Source organism: Excalfactoria chinensis, chromosome 1 (assembly GCF_039878825.1).
Source record: "Excalfactoria chinensis isolate bCotChi1 chromosome 1, bCotChi1.hap2, whole genome shotgun sequence".
Classification (NCBI taxonomy): domain Eukaryota; kingdom Metazoa; phylum Chordata; class Aves; order Galliformes; family Phasianidae; genus Excalfactoria; species Excalfactoria chinensis.
Genome location: NC_092825.1, coordinates 125,317,697 through 125,329,792, shown reverse-complemented (window position 1 = coordinate 125,329,792; position 12,096 = coordinate 125,317,697). Strand labels below are relative to the sequence as shown.

Genomic DNA, 12,096 nt, shown 5'->3' with positions numbered 1-12,096 from the left:
TATGAACATACAGGAAAATATGCAAAGCTTGATCAAACTCCTGATTCCAGTAAAATGCCAATTTCAGCTTCATTCCCACTCCATTATCAGTATACTCAAATATCTTCCAAACATTAGAAATGCCTACACATACATACAGCGTGAGACTTGCTTCAGTTAGGCCTTAAATTGATCACTGTTTTCCCCTGCAAAACACAGTATCGACTAGATGATTGTTTTGCACAAAGTGCAATTCTACCTAAAAATAAAAACATGGATAACAAATCTGACACAAACTCTTCAAGCGTCTGTTGGAGCACTTGTCACACCTTTTAGACACAGAAGCCTTTTCATTAACAAATGAGGTCTATTTGCAAGATCTGCTTAATATCACCCAGCGAGAAAACTGAATTTGAAGTATCTGCAAATCTGTTTTTATTATTTCAGCAGAATTCTCAAGATAAAGTTTCCTTAGGCACAACAGCAGTACTTTGCATTCATAATCTGAATTCCTACTAAGTGACCATTTTTCCTTACTGTTCCTATCTGCTCTTACATACGTGAGCTGGTTCTCAATTATGTAGCTGTAAAACAAACCAAGTTTTATGACTGCACAAAAAGCACAGAACAGTAACAAGAAAAATCAAGAAGAAACAACATCTGTATTCTACCCTGTGATTCTGCATTCTGGATACACATTGTAAGTATCAACAACCACAACTTCCATACCTTATCCAGTCCAAGATCATGTATGACCTTCTTCTCCCAGTATGGGCGACCAATTACACTTTTTATCCTAGTAACAATATGGACTTTGTGGGGCTGCTCGGGATCACCTCCATACTTCTCATGATCTCCAGGCCGTGGCTCAAATACCTAGAGCAAGAAGTTCATAGTTTTGTTTTGTTTTTCCCTAAATATCTGAATTACTGTTTTAGTTAACAAAATAACCCTCCAAAAAACACACTTCAGCCTTGGTAAAAATTTCACATCTCCAATTACACTGCTTTTCTAAAGGTCAACTTGCCAAGCGATAGAATCACAGCATCATAGGGGTAGGAAGGGTCCTCAGGAGATCACTGAGTCCACTGCCCTGCTAAAGCTGTTCCCTACAGCAGGCCACAGGAAAGCGTACAGGTCAAATGTCTCTATTGAAGTAGACTCCACAACCTCTCTGGGCAGCCTGTTCCACTGCTCTATCACCCCCACAGTAAGTTAGTTCAAATGCAGCTTGTATAATACAGTGAAACTTATAATGGCTTGCTAATTAATACATAAGCTCTGAAGTCAGGCCACACGACAGCATGGATACACAGCACAGCACTTAAGACCACATGCATCTCACAGGGCAACCTCTGTTTAGCTTACGAGTCATAAGTTTTGTCAGAGGATTAAGTAACTTTAAGAAGCTTTAGGAAAAGTCAAGTGCAACTTGACGGTTCCTTGCAGAAAGATAAGCTGCAATGCAAACTAAACCAAGCTTCTCTGCGGCTTCACAACCAATGTCAACAAAGCTGCCACACTACACAAGGCCCAGAACATGCAGGCTAATAGCTCTTAGCGGTGATTCCATGGCTTTCAGCGTCCTCCAGGAGGGCAGAACGTACCCACGCGGGAATTCTCGATTTGGTGAACTTCTGCCGAGCCCATTGCGTTGGCACGATCCCTTCCGGCCTTCTCCCCAGCACCTACCAAAAACAAAGCAGTCCCCGTTAACTACATCTCTCTGCGGCAGTAGAAGAGTCCCCCAGCCGCAGACCTTCCCAACAGTCACGTCTCCCCGTTAACAGAAGCCCCGGCCGCCTCGACCGGCCCCTCTCCATGCCAGCAGATAGTCGCCCCCGCCGCCCCCTCACCGCCTTCCAGGCAGCGCCGAGCCCCAACCCGCCCCGGCTCGCCGCCATGTCGGTGTGCAACCTTCCGGCCGGGCACCGCCACTGCGGTGCCTGGGTTCCGCGGGAGGAAGGGCAGCGGTGCAGCACATCCCACATCACCGCCCCGGTTTCGATTTTTCCGCGGCCCCTCCTCCGTCCCCGCACCCCGTTGCCGTGTCCATGTCGCGGTCGGCGGGCGATGGCACCGCCGCGCTGGAGCGGGCCGGGGCGGAGACGGTGAAGCGGGCGGTGGAACTGGACCTGGCGTCTCGCTTCCAGGAGTCCCTGGTGTGCTACCAGGAGGGCATCGACCTGCTCCTGCAGGTGGTGAAAGGTACCGGTCTGGGAGCGGGCGCGGAGGGCCGTGCGGCCATCAGCACCGCGCTGTGTGCCGGTGTTGGACTGCGGCCCTCTCGGGGCTCTCCCGGAGACCGCCGGCCGCGAGGAGACACGAGCCGGGTGGCTGCCTCGTCACGCTCCTCTCTCGCCCCAGGACGGGGCTGGGGCCACGGAGGCCGAACTCCCTCCGGCCCTGGGTCGAGGAGAACTCATCTCTGCGGTTCTGGTTGGCAGGAACGAAGGATGAGGCAAAGAAGCAGCGGTACCGGCAGAAAATATCCGAGTACATGACCAGGGCTGAAGACATAAAAAAGTACATTGAGAAGGAGAAGCAAGGTGTGAAGCCACCACTGTCTTGATTACATTTAAAAGTGTGATGTTATGTGGGGATTATGTTGTGATTTTACTCACAAAGGTGTTTGTTTTCTTTTCAGATGGTAAATATCATAAGCAAATCAGGATAGAGGAAAACGCAACGGGTTTTGGCTATGAGAAGGTTTTCCAGGAGTATCTGACTGAGATTGTTTCTGAAGTTTGGGTGGAGGACCCCTACATTAGGAGTGTCCATCAGGCAAGTAGATATTCAGCGTTGCATATCACAGAATCATTATGGTTGGAAAAGACCTCTCAGATCACCCAGTCCAACCAGCAGCCCACCCCCACCATGCCCACTGCCCATGTCCCTCAGTGCCACAAACACATGGTTCTTGAACACCTCCAGGGACGGTGACTGCACCACCTGCCTAGGCAACCTGTGCCACTGCAGCACCACTCTTTGTGAGAGGAAATTCTTCCTAATATCCAACCTGAACCTCCCCTGGCACAACTTGAGGCCATTCCCTCTCATCCTGTTACTGTTACCTGAAAGACGAGGCCAACTCCCATCTCATCACAACTTCCTATCAGGAAGCTGTGCTACCATTTCAACCCCTATGTCCTCTTTTATATTGCATATATATAAATAAAGCCTATATATTTCCTTGTATTCCTGCATTCTAGTCCTGACTGCTGTGCTGCTGTGTTTTAGTTGCTGTAACAGCTAAAATAATCCAAGTTACTGAACTATACAAAATTGTTACAGTTGTATAATTTCCTGCGATTCTGCGAGATGCTGGTTAAGGGGCCATGCAAAGTGAGAACAATCCACCTCCTCACTTCCTATGATGAAGTAAGTGTCCAGCTTTCAGTTTCCATTTCTCTGTATCCAGGTAACACCACGCGAACACACCCAGCATGCACAGATGTGTATGTTTATATTTAAATATAAATTGATTCGTGATTACAAGTACTTGTTTGAGAGTGGCTTCAGTACCTTTAGTGGAAATCACAGGTTAAGAGGAAGAACTGTGATAGCTGAACAGAAATAATTTCATAAATTCAGAGTTTTTTCATAACAAATTCTCGGTAACAGGATCTTAAATGGAAAAGTTGTTTTGGTGAAAGTTTTGTGTGTGTGTGTAAAATGTTATCAAAAGCAAATAACCCATTGAAATACTTCTTTTTCTATTCCACCAACCTGTGTAGCTCTCATTTAAGAGCTTTTGATGAGCTAAAACCTTTCAAACTATCCCTGCTTTTATTCTGGCTCAAATAGTAATCTGTATGTAGCTTTAAGGGGTTGAGCGAGCTCTTCTACCACATACCTTAGCAAGTGTACCTGTAAGCTGCCTGCTTCTTATCCTCTCCATGAAAACTCAAATCTTCCCTCACACGGATGGCTTTCTTTGGGTTTAAATTATTACTAAAAAGATCTTGTAGGGGATTTTAGGAAGCGTTGACCAAAAGTAGAATATATGTTTATTTAAAAGAAAGCGTTCTCTTTATTTTTAACAGGGCAGTGGGAGGAATCAACAGACAAGTGGCTTGGAAGAAATAAAACAGTCACTGAGGAATCATGGGATAACACTGAATGTTGCATTTTCATCTTCAATCCATGATCGAGAAATTAGGTGGGTGACACTAAACAAATCTGTGAACTCCAGTTGTTTAAACTACCCAGTTTGTGAGATTATTTCTAACCCCAGTTAACAGAATGCAAGGCAGCGCCTTTTACTGGTTAAGGTTAGTCAACCACAGTTTCATACGTTCCAACTGAGAACAATATTGGATGCATTAGATGTCTTTTCAGTATACAGAACAGTGCAGAAGGTTCCATGCCGGTATCTGAATGGTTCATACAGGTATCAGCTATGCTAGGAAATACTTGTGGCTGAAACAAAGAGCTTGAGAGTCGTGCAGATGTGTTTGTTCTTTATTTGTTTTTTAATTTGGTGTACTCGTGGGTTTCCAATTTATTTCTCTTTAATAACAGATTCAACAACGGATGGATGATTAAGATTGGAAGGGGTCTTGATTATTTTAAGAGGCCGCAGGTAAAAACACTCAAACCCCTTTCATTAACTGCCATGGCAGAATAGCTTATTCTGTGTTACCCATGTCTATTCCCTTAACTTCCATAGGGTCGTTTCAGCATTGGATACTGTGACTTTGACTTGCGACCGTGTCATGAAACAACAGTGGATGTCTTTCATACTAAACATACAAAGAAAATGTGATCAACCGTAACTGCTTTTAATGAGTGTTTTCATAAGCATAGAAATGTAAATTTGTACCACTTGGGTCCATCATCAGAAGCACTCCAGAACAGGTACTTGGTCCAGCACTGCTTTTATAATCCATAGATATAAAAATATTGTGCCTTTACAGTCTGAGAAAACACAGCTGTACAATTCTACCACTCTGCTTTTTATCCTGTAATCTTAAAAAATACAGCCCAGGTCTAAATTTAAGTTTATGGAGAAGGGGTTTTGTAACAGCCTCAGTGCTGTCCCTCAAAGGCCCCTTTACTGTTATTTTTACTTTTACTATTAATTTTGTCTGTCTTCAGCAAATTTTGCAGGTTTTAACTTTAATTGACCACCTCACAAACATCTGAAGCTGTGCTACTATTTTAACCCATATGACCTCTTTTCTAAGCAGCCTATGTTTCCTTGAATTGCTGCTGTTCTGCTGATTTCACAGACTACAAATATCCCCAAATCTAGCATTCCATTCCCTAAGCTCCTTGCATGCAAACACTGTAGTGTTCAGTATGCAGACACAGTAGAGTCTTCCTGTACAGTAAGCTATTGCCCTGCTACTCAGCCCCTTAAAAAAAAGAAAATAGTAATAATTGTTTTTTTAATTACTCCAGAGGTTGTATATACCAAAACTTTCTTGTTTCTTTTTCCTTATGGCTGTTGTATTCCATTATCCCTCTTTAAGTCTTGCCTCTAACAAAACAGATCTATTCCAAAGCTATCAACAGGAAACTGCTGATCTTTGCCCTGTTTTATGGGCAACAGTTTGTCAGTGGTTTGCCTTCTTGATCTTTTTGCATAAAGAGGACTCAGCTTTTCAGTGTTGAATCAGACAAAGAATACTGTGTGCCACGGAAGCTGTATGCTACCAGGTCCCTCCGAACATTCCATAGAAAGTCCCTGTCTTCCTGCTGAGATAATGTGTGCTGTCACTGTCATTGATTTTATTCAGTTGTATATAACATGCATATTTTTAATGGGAATAAAGGATATTTTTTATTATTTGTAATTTAACTCATCTGTTTAAGTTCTTCTGTGATTCCAAGAAGCCAGGAAATGTCTCAAAAATCAACTAATGATGAGAGAAAGTTCATTGTGAATGCATTAAGCATCCTGTATGTGAAGCTTTGTATGTTTTCACCTAGTCCAGATTTCAGACATACAGCCATCATCAGTATTTCAGATCATCTTTAAATCTTAGTACTCAGTTAGCAATTGAGATCTGGTACCAGCTAAAAGAGGGAAAAGTGATTGAAATTCTGGAAAGGTAACTGTATTTCTGGTAAAATCAAAGAGTGGTAAGGTCAGGAAAGTCTAGCTTGCTTATGGATACGGTGTCAGTGTGGATGACCCTGAAGTGGTATGCTGCCACCCTGAGCTGAGCTGCTCCAGATGGTTATTGAATGGTCAGTCCTTACTGGGCCAATTAGCCCCTTCCCTGCCTCTAGTTCTAGCGTGAGCCTCTGTATTTTGTAAACAAGTGAAACCTACGTGGTGAGGTTTGGACTAGACACTCGGTTGGAAAACCTCTGGTGTCTCTTTGTTTAGTCTCTGGTTATTGTCAGGCTGGATAGTCACTTTGGCAATGGTGACTGGAAGCTGATAGCCTTTGTCTCCCTGAATGAGTGAATTGGGAACTAGACAATCAGGAGAAGTCTCAGCACCCCCAAAAGAAACTCCAGTATATGTATATCCATTACTCTCCTAAAGCATGTTGATGTTTAGGTTAAAAAAATCTTCTGAATTATAGAATCACAGAATGGCTTGGGTTGGAAGGGACCCCAAGGGTCATCAAGTTACAGTACCCCCTACCACAGGCAGGGTTGCCAACTTCCAGATCTGGCACTACTCCAGGCTGCCCAGGTCCCCATCCAACCTGGCCTTGAACATCTCCAGGGATGGAGCATCCACAGCCTCTCTGGGCAGCTTGTTCCAGCACCTCACCGCTCTCATAGTAAAGAACTTCCCCCTGACATCCAATCTAAACCTTCCCTCCTTGAGCTTAAAACCATTCCCCCTTGTCCTGTCACTGTCTACCAAGTGGTTACTGTTCACACCCTGTGCACTCCTGAAGGTATAAGACTACAAAAGGGTTTCCATACAAGAGAAGAAACTCAGAAATGTAGAGAACTGTGAACTGTTATCAGTTGGTATAATCTAAGTTGGGCTGATAGAAAGCAGCATTTGTGAGCTGTAAAGCCTTGGGAAATCAGGCAGTGATTAACAAGAAAAGTTGGCTAGCCTCCCAGGGTGACAGTGAACTTAGGTTAGCTGGAGTTCATCTTCATGTGACCCACCTGAAGAAAAATGGGGCAAAATACAAAACAGATTAAGGAGGAATACCGTTAGCCTTCATGGACTACCTCAAGTTAGTTTCTGACATTCTGGCATAGGTAATGCTGCTAAGAAAGCTCCAGCAGTTGTAGCAGCTGCCTTTGTTGCAGGCTTCCAGCCAGATATTCGAGAGCAATCACAATCTACTGCTGTCTGGTGGCAGACTAAGCCTCTTACTGAATTAGTCAGCAATGCTTATCCCTGCATTGCATGTCTGAAGAAGACAGTGAGACTAAACTCATGGCACTGCTTCACTATTTTGCTCCTGGAAACACTAGCAGAAGAAGAGGAGCTGTAAGAGACTATAGTAGAAGAGGAGGAATGGAAGAGTCTCTTCCTCCGTGCCACAGTCTCAGAAATGTAATTAGGACAGCCTGAAGGACATAAATATGATTGCTTCTTTCTTTCATTTATGCCGGTCCTTTTTTATCTTGCCTTAACAGCAAGATTGTTTCTTGCCTACTTGACACTGGTGCCTCTCAATCTACTTTATTTGTTCTGATTTTCCTACATTTCTCTTACCTTCAGAAGTGGTAAATATTGTTGGTGTTTTAGTATCTCATCCAGTAACAAGCCCTGAGCTCCATTTCTGAACTTGGTGCTTTCGAGTCCCACAGCCCCTGTTAACCTACTAAAAAAGACCTCTACATAAATTGAGTTGTACTACATATTGTGCCCCGGGTGGAATTTACTGTGATGTGCTTGTACCTTGACAGGGTGAATTTATGTCTCTTTCACTTGGCGAACACACCACTTAAGTACTATTAAGTACTATTCAAAGGCAGTTTGGTGAAAGAGTTGTATAGCCTAAAAGTAAGCTCTCTAACACACTCATCTGGGCAGAGCTCCTATCAGCAGAGCCCACCACTCTGCTGTGCTGTGTTCTTTCCTACAGCTGTAATAAACTGCTTCTATTTTGACCTGGTCAAAACTGCATTCTGGTTACTCTGCAACAACGGGGAAATAAATCTTGAGCCTTTCTTTTGGAATAGTACTTCTATATTGAGTTGTTATTATGATTTAACCCGAAAACTGCCACTTTTAATTCACTACTGCCTTCCACTAACAAGTTTTGTGTTAGGTGGTAGGAGGAGGAAGTTGTTCTCTCTAAGGTTTGCATTTACATTTGCATACTGGAATGTAGAATAGGTATTCCCACTTATGACTTACACACCAACTCACAGAATCATTTGAGCTGGAAGGGAGCCTTAAATCATCTAGTCCAACTCTCCTGCAATGAACAGGGACACCCACAGCTACACCAGGGTGCTCAGAGCCCTGTCCAACCTGACCATGAGTGTCTTCAGGGATGAGGCACCCACCACCTCTCTGGGCTACCTTTGCCAGTGCCTCACCACTCTTTAAAAATATATATATTTCTTGATCTAGTCTAAATCTTCTATTAGTTTGAAACTGTTTCCCCTTGTCCTATCACAACAGATCTTACTAAAGAGCCTGTCCTTTCTTATAGCCCCTTTTTAGATGCTGAATGACCACTATCAGGTCTCCCCAGAGCCTTCTCACCTCCAGGCTGAACAGCCCCTACATGACCATAGAAACCTTTGATCAAGTGCTGTTTATCCTACAGCAGAATGTCTTAGCCACTGATATTACCTGATTAATTAAGGACAATTGTTTCCCTCAGAAAACTGGCAAGAGGAGAACTGTTCAGCTTGTTCTTACGTGATGACAAAAGGAGCATTCCCTATATGACCAATGAGGGTCATGTAAGACCCCTCAACAACCTTGTGCAAGCACAGATGGCCAGGAAAGTAGCCAGAAGCAGATGGAACATCATGATTGCTTAAGCTTATGAATATGTAGGTAGTAGGCGGCTCTTCTGGGGGAATATTTAGGAATTTAATGTACAAATACAGCAAAGAAGCTTGCATTATTGTTCTTGATTTGTGGAAACTTCCATCAGCATCACAGCCTGAGGTAAAAATCAGTATCTCTCCTGTCTGTAGAAATGTGGCTCATTGCACATGAGGTAATGAATCTAGTTTGTACAACACCATCACTGTCCCGGGTACAAAGGGGGCACATATGGTCCACATCTTGGCCTCTCCTGCCACATCACATAATCCTCCATGCTGCAACTGCTAATCCCTCCTGCCCCTTCTGTACATGCATGTGCAAACCCCTAATCCAGTACGGAACTGTGGGACAGCTGCAAGTGCTGCTTACTAACACCCTTGTAAACAAGAGAAGAGGCTCACCAGCACTGTAGGGCAGGATTTCCAACCAGAAACAAGGGGGACATCCCTTTCCACACAGCTCAGGGGCTGAGGCATTGTCTTTGAGTTTCTATCTGCAGGGAATGAGATACAGGCTAAGAATCAAGTGCAGCAGCACAGTAGCAGTTTTCCATCTGCCGTTTGTTCCTTCTTTGCTATAAAGACAAGGGGAAAGGCCTGCAGCATTTTCCTTTTTAAGCAGTGATGGTGTCTGCCAGCATGGAGCAATGAAGGGCTGCTGGCTGTTACAGAGGCTTACATTCTGCAGCTCAACCTCAGGTGCAGGCAGAATGAAATCTCATTACTAGCAGGTAATACTAAACCAAAGCACAACATTAAACAGCTTAATAGCTAACAGACAGGAGAAGCAGCTTGTAGAAATCTGTCTTTTAATTTTGTTTTTAATAAACAACCTAGAAAAGCAGAAGTTTAACTGTCATTTTCACATCACAAATCACATTAACGTTGTCATATTCTCACATAACAGATTCCACTTGCTGTGCAACTCATAATCTAGTGGACATGTTCTTAGCAATGTGCTTAACAGTGCAGTAGTTTCATTTGGGCAAAACTTACTGCCTGTAAGGCTCTTCACCAGCTCACTGCACAGTGCTGGTGGAAGCCACTGCTGTGGCAGATCAATGTCACAGGCTTCAATTCTTCCATGCTTTACATCCATGTTGACTTTAACATCAAGAACAGAATCTTTATAAACCATGTTAAAACACGTGCTAATGCTGAACTTCGGTGTCTTTCCATACACCCATTCCCAGGTCTGTAGTTCTTTAGATTTATCATTGATTCCAGGAAGCACAGTCTCATCAGTTGGATTTATTAAGGTGATGTGATGATCTATTCTGTGCTGCGTGGCGTATTCTTCAGCGATGGCATCCAGCAGCATCTCACAAGTTAAGCTAGGATCCTCTTCAAAGAGGTTTTTCACTGAGGCAGGTACACTAGGAGTGGCATTGCTTTTCAGTCCTTTGTAAGGACTCTTCAGTACAGAAGATAAAACAAATTTATTGGCATTACAAAGTAAGGTACAGTGGTGATAAGCAGTTGTCCGCCCCAGCTTTGCAGCAGTACCTGAGATTTTGTACTGCCCATCTAGCAAGATGTCATACCTGTCAGTGACGTGGATATCTAACTGCGGCCGCAAGGCTTTCAGTGCCTTCACAACTAGTTTCAAGTTTTCCATTCGCTCATATTTTTTCCTGGTTGTGAAGAAAGTCAAATTGATATTGCCTAAGTCATGGTATACTGTCCCACCCCCGCTCCTCCTCCGGGCTAGCTTTATGTTCTTTTGCCTCATCAGCTGGAGGTTGCACTCCTGCCATGGATTCTGATGTCTTCCTATTACCACAGCTGGGGAGTTTCTCCACAGGAAAAGGACCTGCTGGTTCTCCAAATTCATGTGGTCATGGATCCAGTCTTCCACTGCTAAATTTTGGTAAACATTGTTAGACAGAGACTGGATGATGAGCCCCCCGCTAGCTGTGCCTCCAAAGCCAGCTCTGGGGGTCCTGAGAAGGCAAGACAGCGGTAGGCAGCTCTTGAATGAGGACTGCAGCACCATAGTCTTAACAACAGAACAGTGGGCAAAAAGCCTGTATGTACTGGTAGAGATGAATGTGGCACATGCACAGCCTGCAGTTGTGACAGGGAGGAATTACCGGTTGCAGTCATGATGCAGTCATGCTCTTCCCAAAGTAGCAATACACTTAAACTGCAGTGAGTTGATATGTTCTCTGGAGGCTGCTGATGCTGTTCCACCCCGAAGTGTGTTCAGTGTACAAGCTGAGGCTGTCAGAGGTGCGTCTTCTTGCAGCAGGCTATCCTCGGCGCCTGGAAGGCCAAGGGAACAAATGGGACCGATTCTCCCCCTCACTCAATCCATGCAGTTCTGCTCGGTGCGTACAGCTCCACTGAACTGCAGCAGCACTGCTTCAGCCAGCAGCTCCTTACAGACGCTTTAGCCGAGCCCTCCGCGCCCACCGAGTGCAGCCTGCCCCAGCGCCGCCCGCCCGGGCCGCCATTGCGCTGCGGACACAACCGCTCCCTCGGCGGCCGGCCTCATGGCGAGGCACTGAAGCGACGCACCCCCAGCCGCCATCGCGTCTCCTCCCCCCAGTTCCTACTCACCGCCGGGAGGGATGACGACCTGCGGGCACAGCAACGAGGCGCGTCGCAGCCTCTCAACGGGTTCCTGCGTCCCTTCCGCTTCCCGGGTTAGAGGTGCCGGAGCGTGCGCGCCATGGTGGGAAGGGAAGCGGGTGGTACTTCAACCCTGCCGTGACCCTTCAGGAGCTGAAGTTGTGTCCTCAGAAGAATCCATATATCTTCGCGGAGTTCCATAAGGGATGCATTGTGTGCTTTTATCTCGCATATTTCCTCAACATGGGAGTGTCAAGACCTGAAGGAATTGTACATAAAAACGTTGGGAGAGTGGCTTGTGTGGATTCTCACAGATTGTCCCTCTGCAACAGTGACAGATGAGAAGTAATTTTTCTTCCTAGTTCTAAAAACAGGCGATACAGGAAGAAACGGCAAGCTGGTATCATTATTCCAATGAAGCAGCAAAACCATTTGCAGAAGCAGTTTGAGAATATAACCCCCGTGTTTTTGTATGTAGGTACTCCCAAAAGTAATGCCTCCTATTTATTTGCATGGAAACTACGACAAAGCGCATAATAATGCTATTTGATAGAGCAAATTCCCAGCTAGAAAACACTGGGGTAAAATTGGGTAAAAAGC

The 12,096-nt window shown here is 44.8% G+C and overlaps 3 protein-coding genes across 4 annotated transcripts in view; 1 reads left to right on the top strand and 2 right to left on the bottom strand.

Moving 5' to 3' along the window:
* Positions 1-1,955, bottom strand: part of MRPL30 (mitochondrial ribosomal protein L30) — a 33,364-nt gene extending 31,409 nt beyond the window's left edge. For both annotated transcript variants that reach the window (XM_072336587.1, XM_072336581.1), the window contains exons 1-3: positions 1,836-1,955; positions 1,587-1,667; positions 709-855 (exon numbers count right to left, since the gene is read on the bottom strand). In XM_072336587.1, coding sequence (XP_072192688.1) covers positions 709-855; positions 1,587-1,667; positions 1,836-1,883 — 276 coding nt within the window. In that variant the 5' untranslated portion in view covers positions 1,884-1,955. The remainder of the gene's footprint in view (positions 1-708; positions 856-1,586; positions 1,668-1,835) is intronic.
* MITD1 (microtubule interacting and trafficking domain containing 1) lies at positions 1,885-5,777 on the top strand. Its single transcript, XM_072336519.1, has 7 exons — positions 1,885-2,187; positions 2,427-2,528; positions 2,627-2,763; positions 3,274-3,360; positions 4,026-4,141; positions 4,504-4,564; positions 4,652-5,777. The coding sequence occupies exons 1-7, from the start codon at positions 2,034-2,036 to the stop codon at positions 4,745-4,747; spliced, it is 753 nt and encodes a 250-aa protein (XP_072192620.1). The 5' UTR covers positions 1,885-2,033; the 3' UTR covers positions 4,748-5,777.
* Positions 5,778-6,059: 282 nt separating this feature from the next.
* On the bottom strand, positions 6,060-11,768 carry LIPT1 (lipoyltransferase 1). Its single transcript, XM_072336509.1, has 2 exons — positions 11,485-11,768; positions 6,060-11,187 (listed from the first exon to the last, which is right to left on the bottom strand). Exon 2 carries the CDS (start codon positions 10,916-10,918, stop codon positions 9,797-9,799), a length of 1,122 nt encoding a protein of 373 aa, XP_072192610.1. The 5' UTR covers positions 10,919-11,187; positions 11,485-11,768; the 3' UTR covers positions 6,060-9,796.
* Between the last annotated feature and the right edge of the window lie 328 nt (positions 11,769-12,096).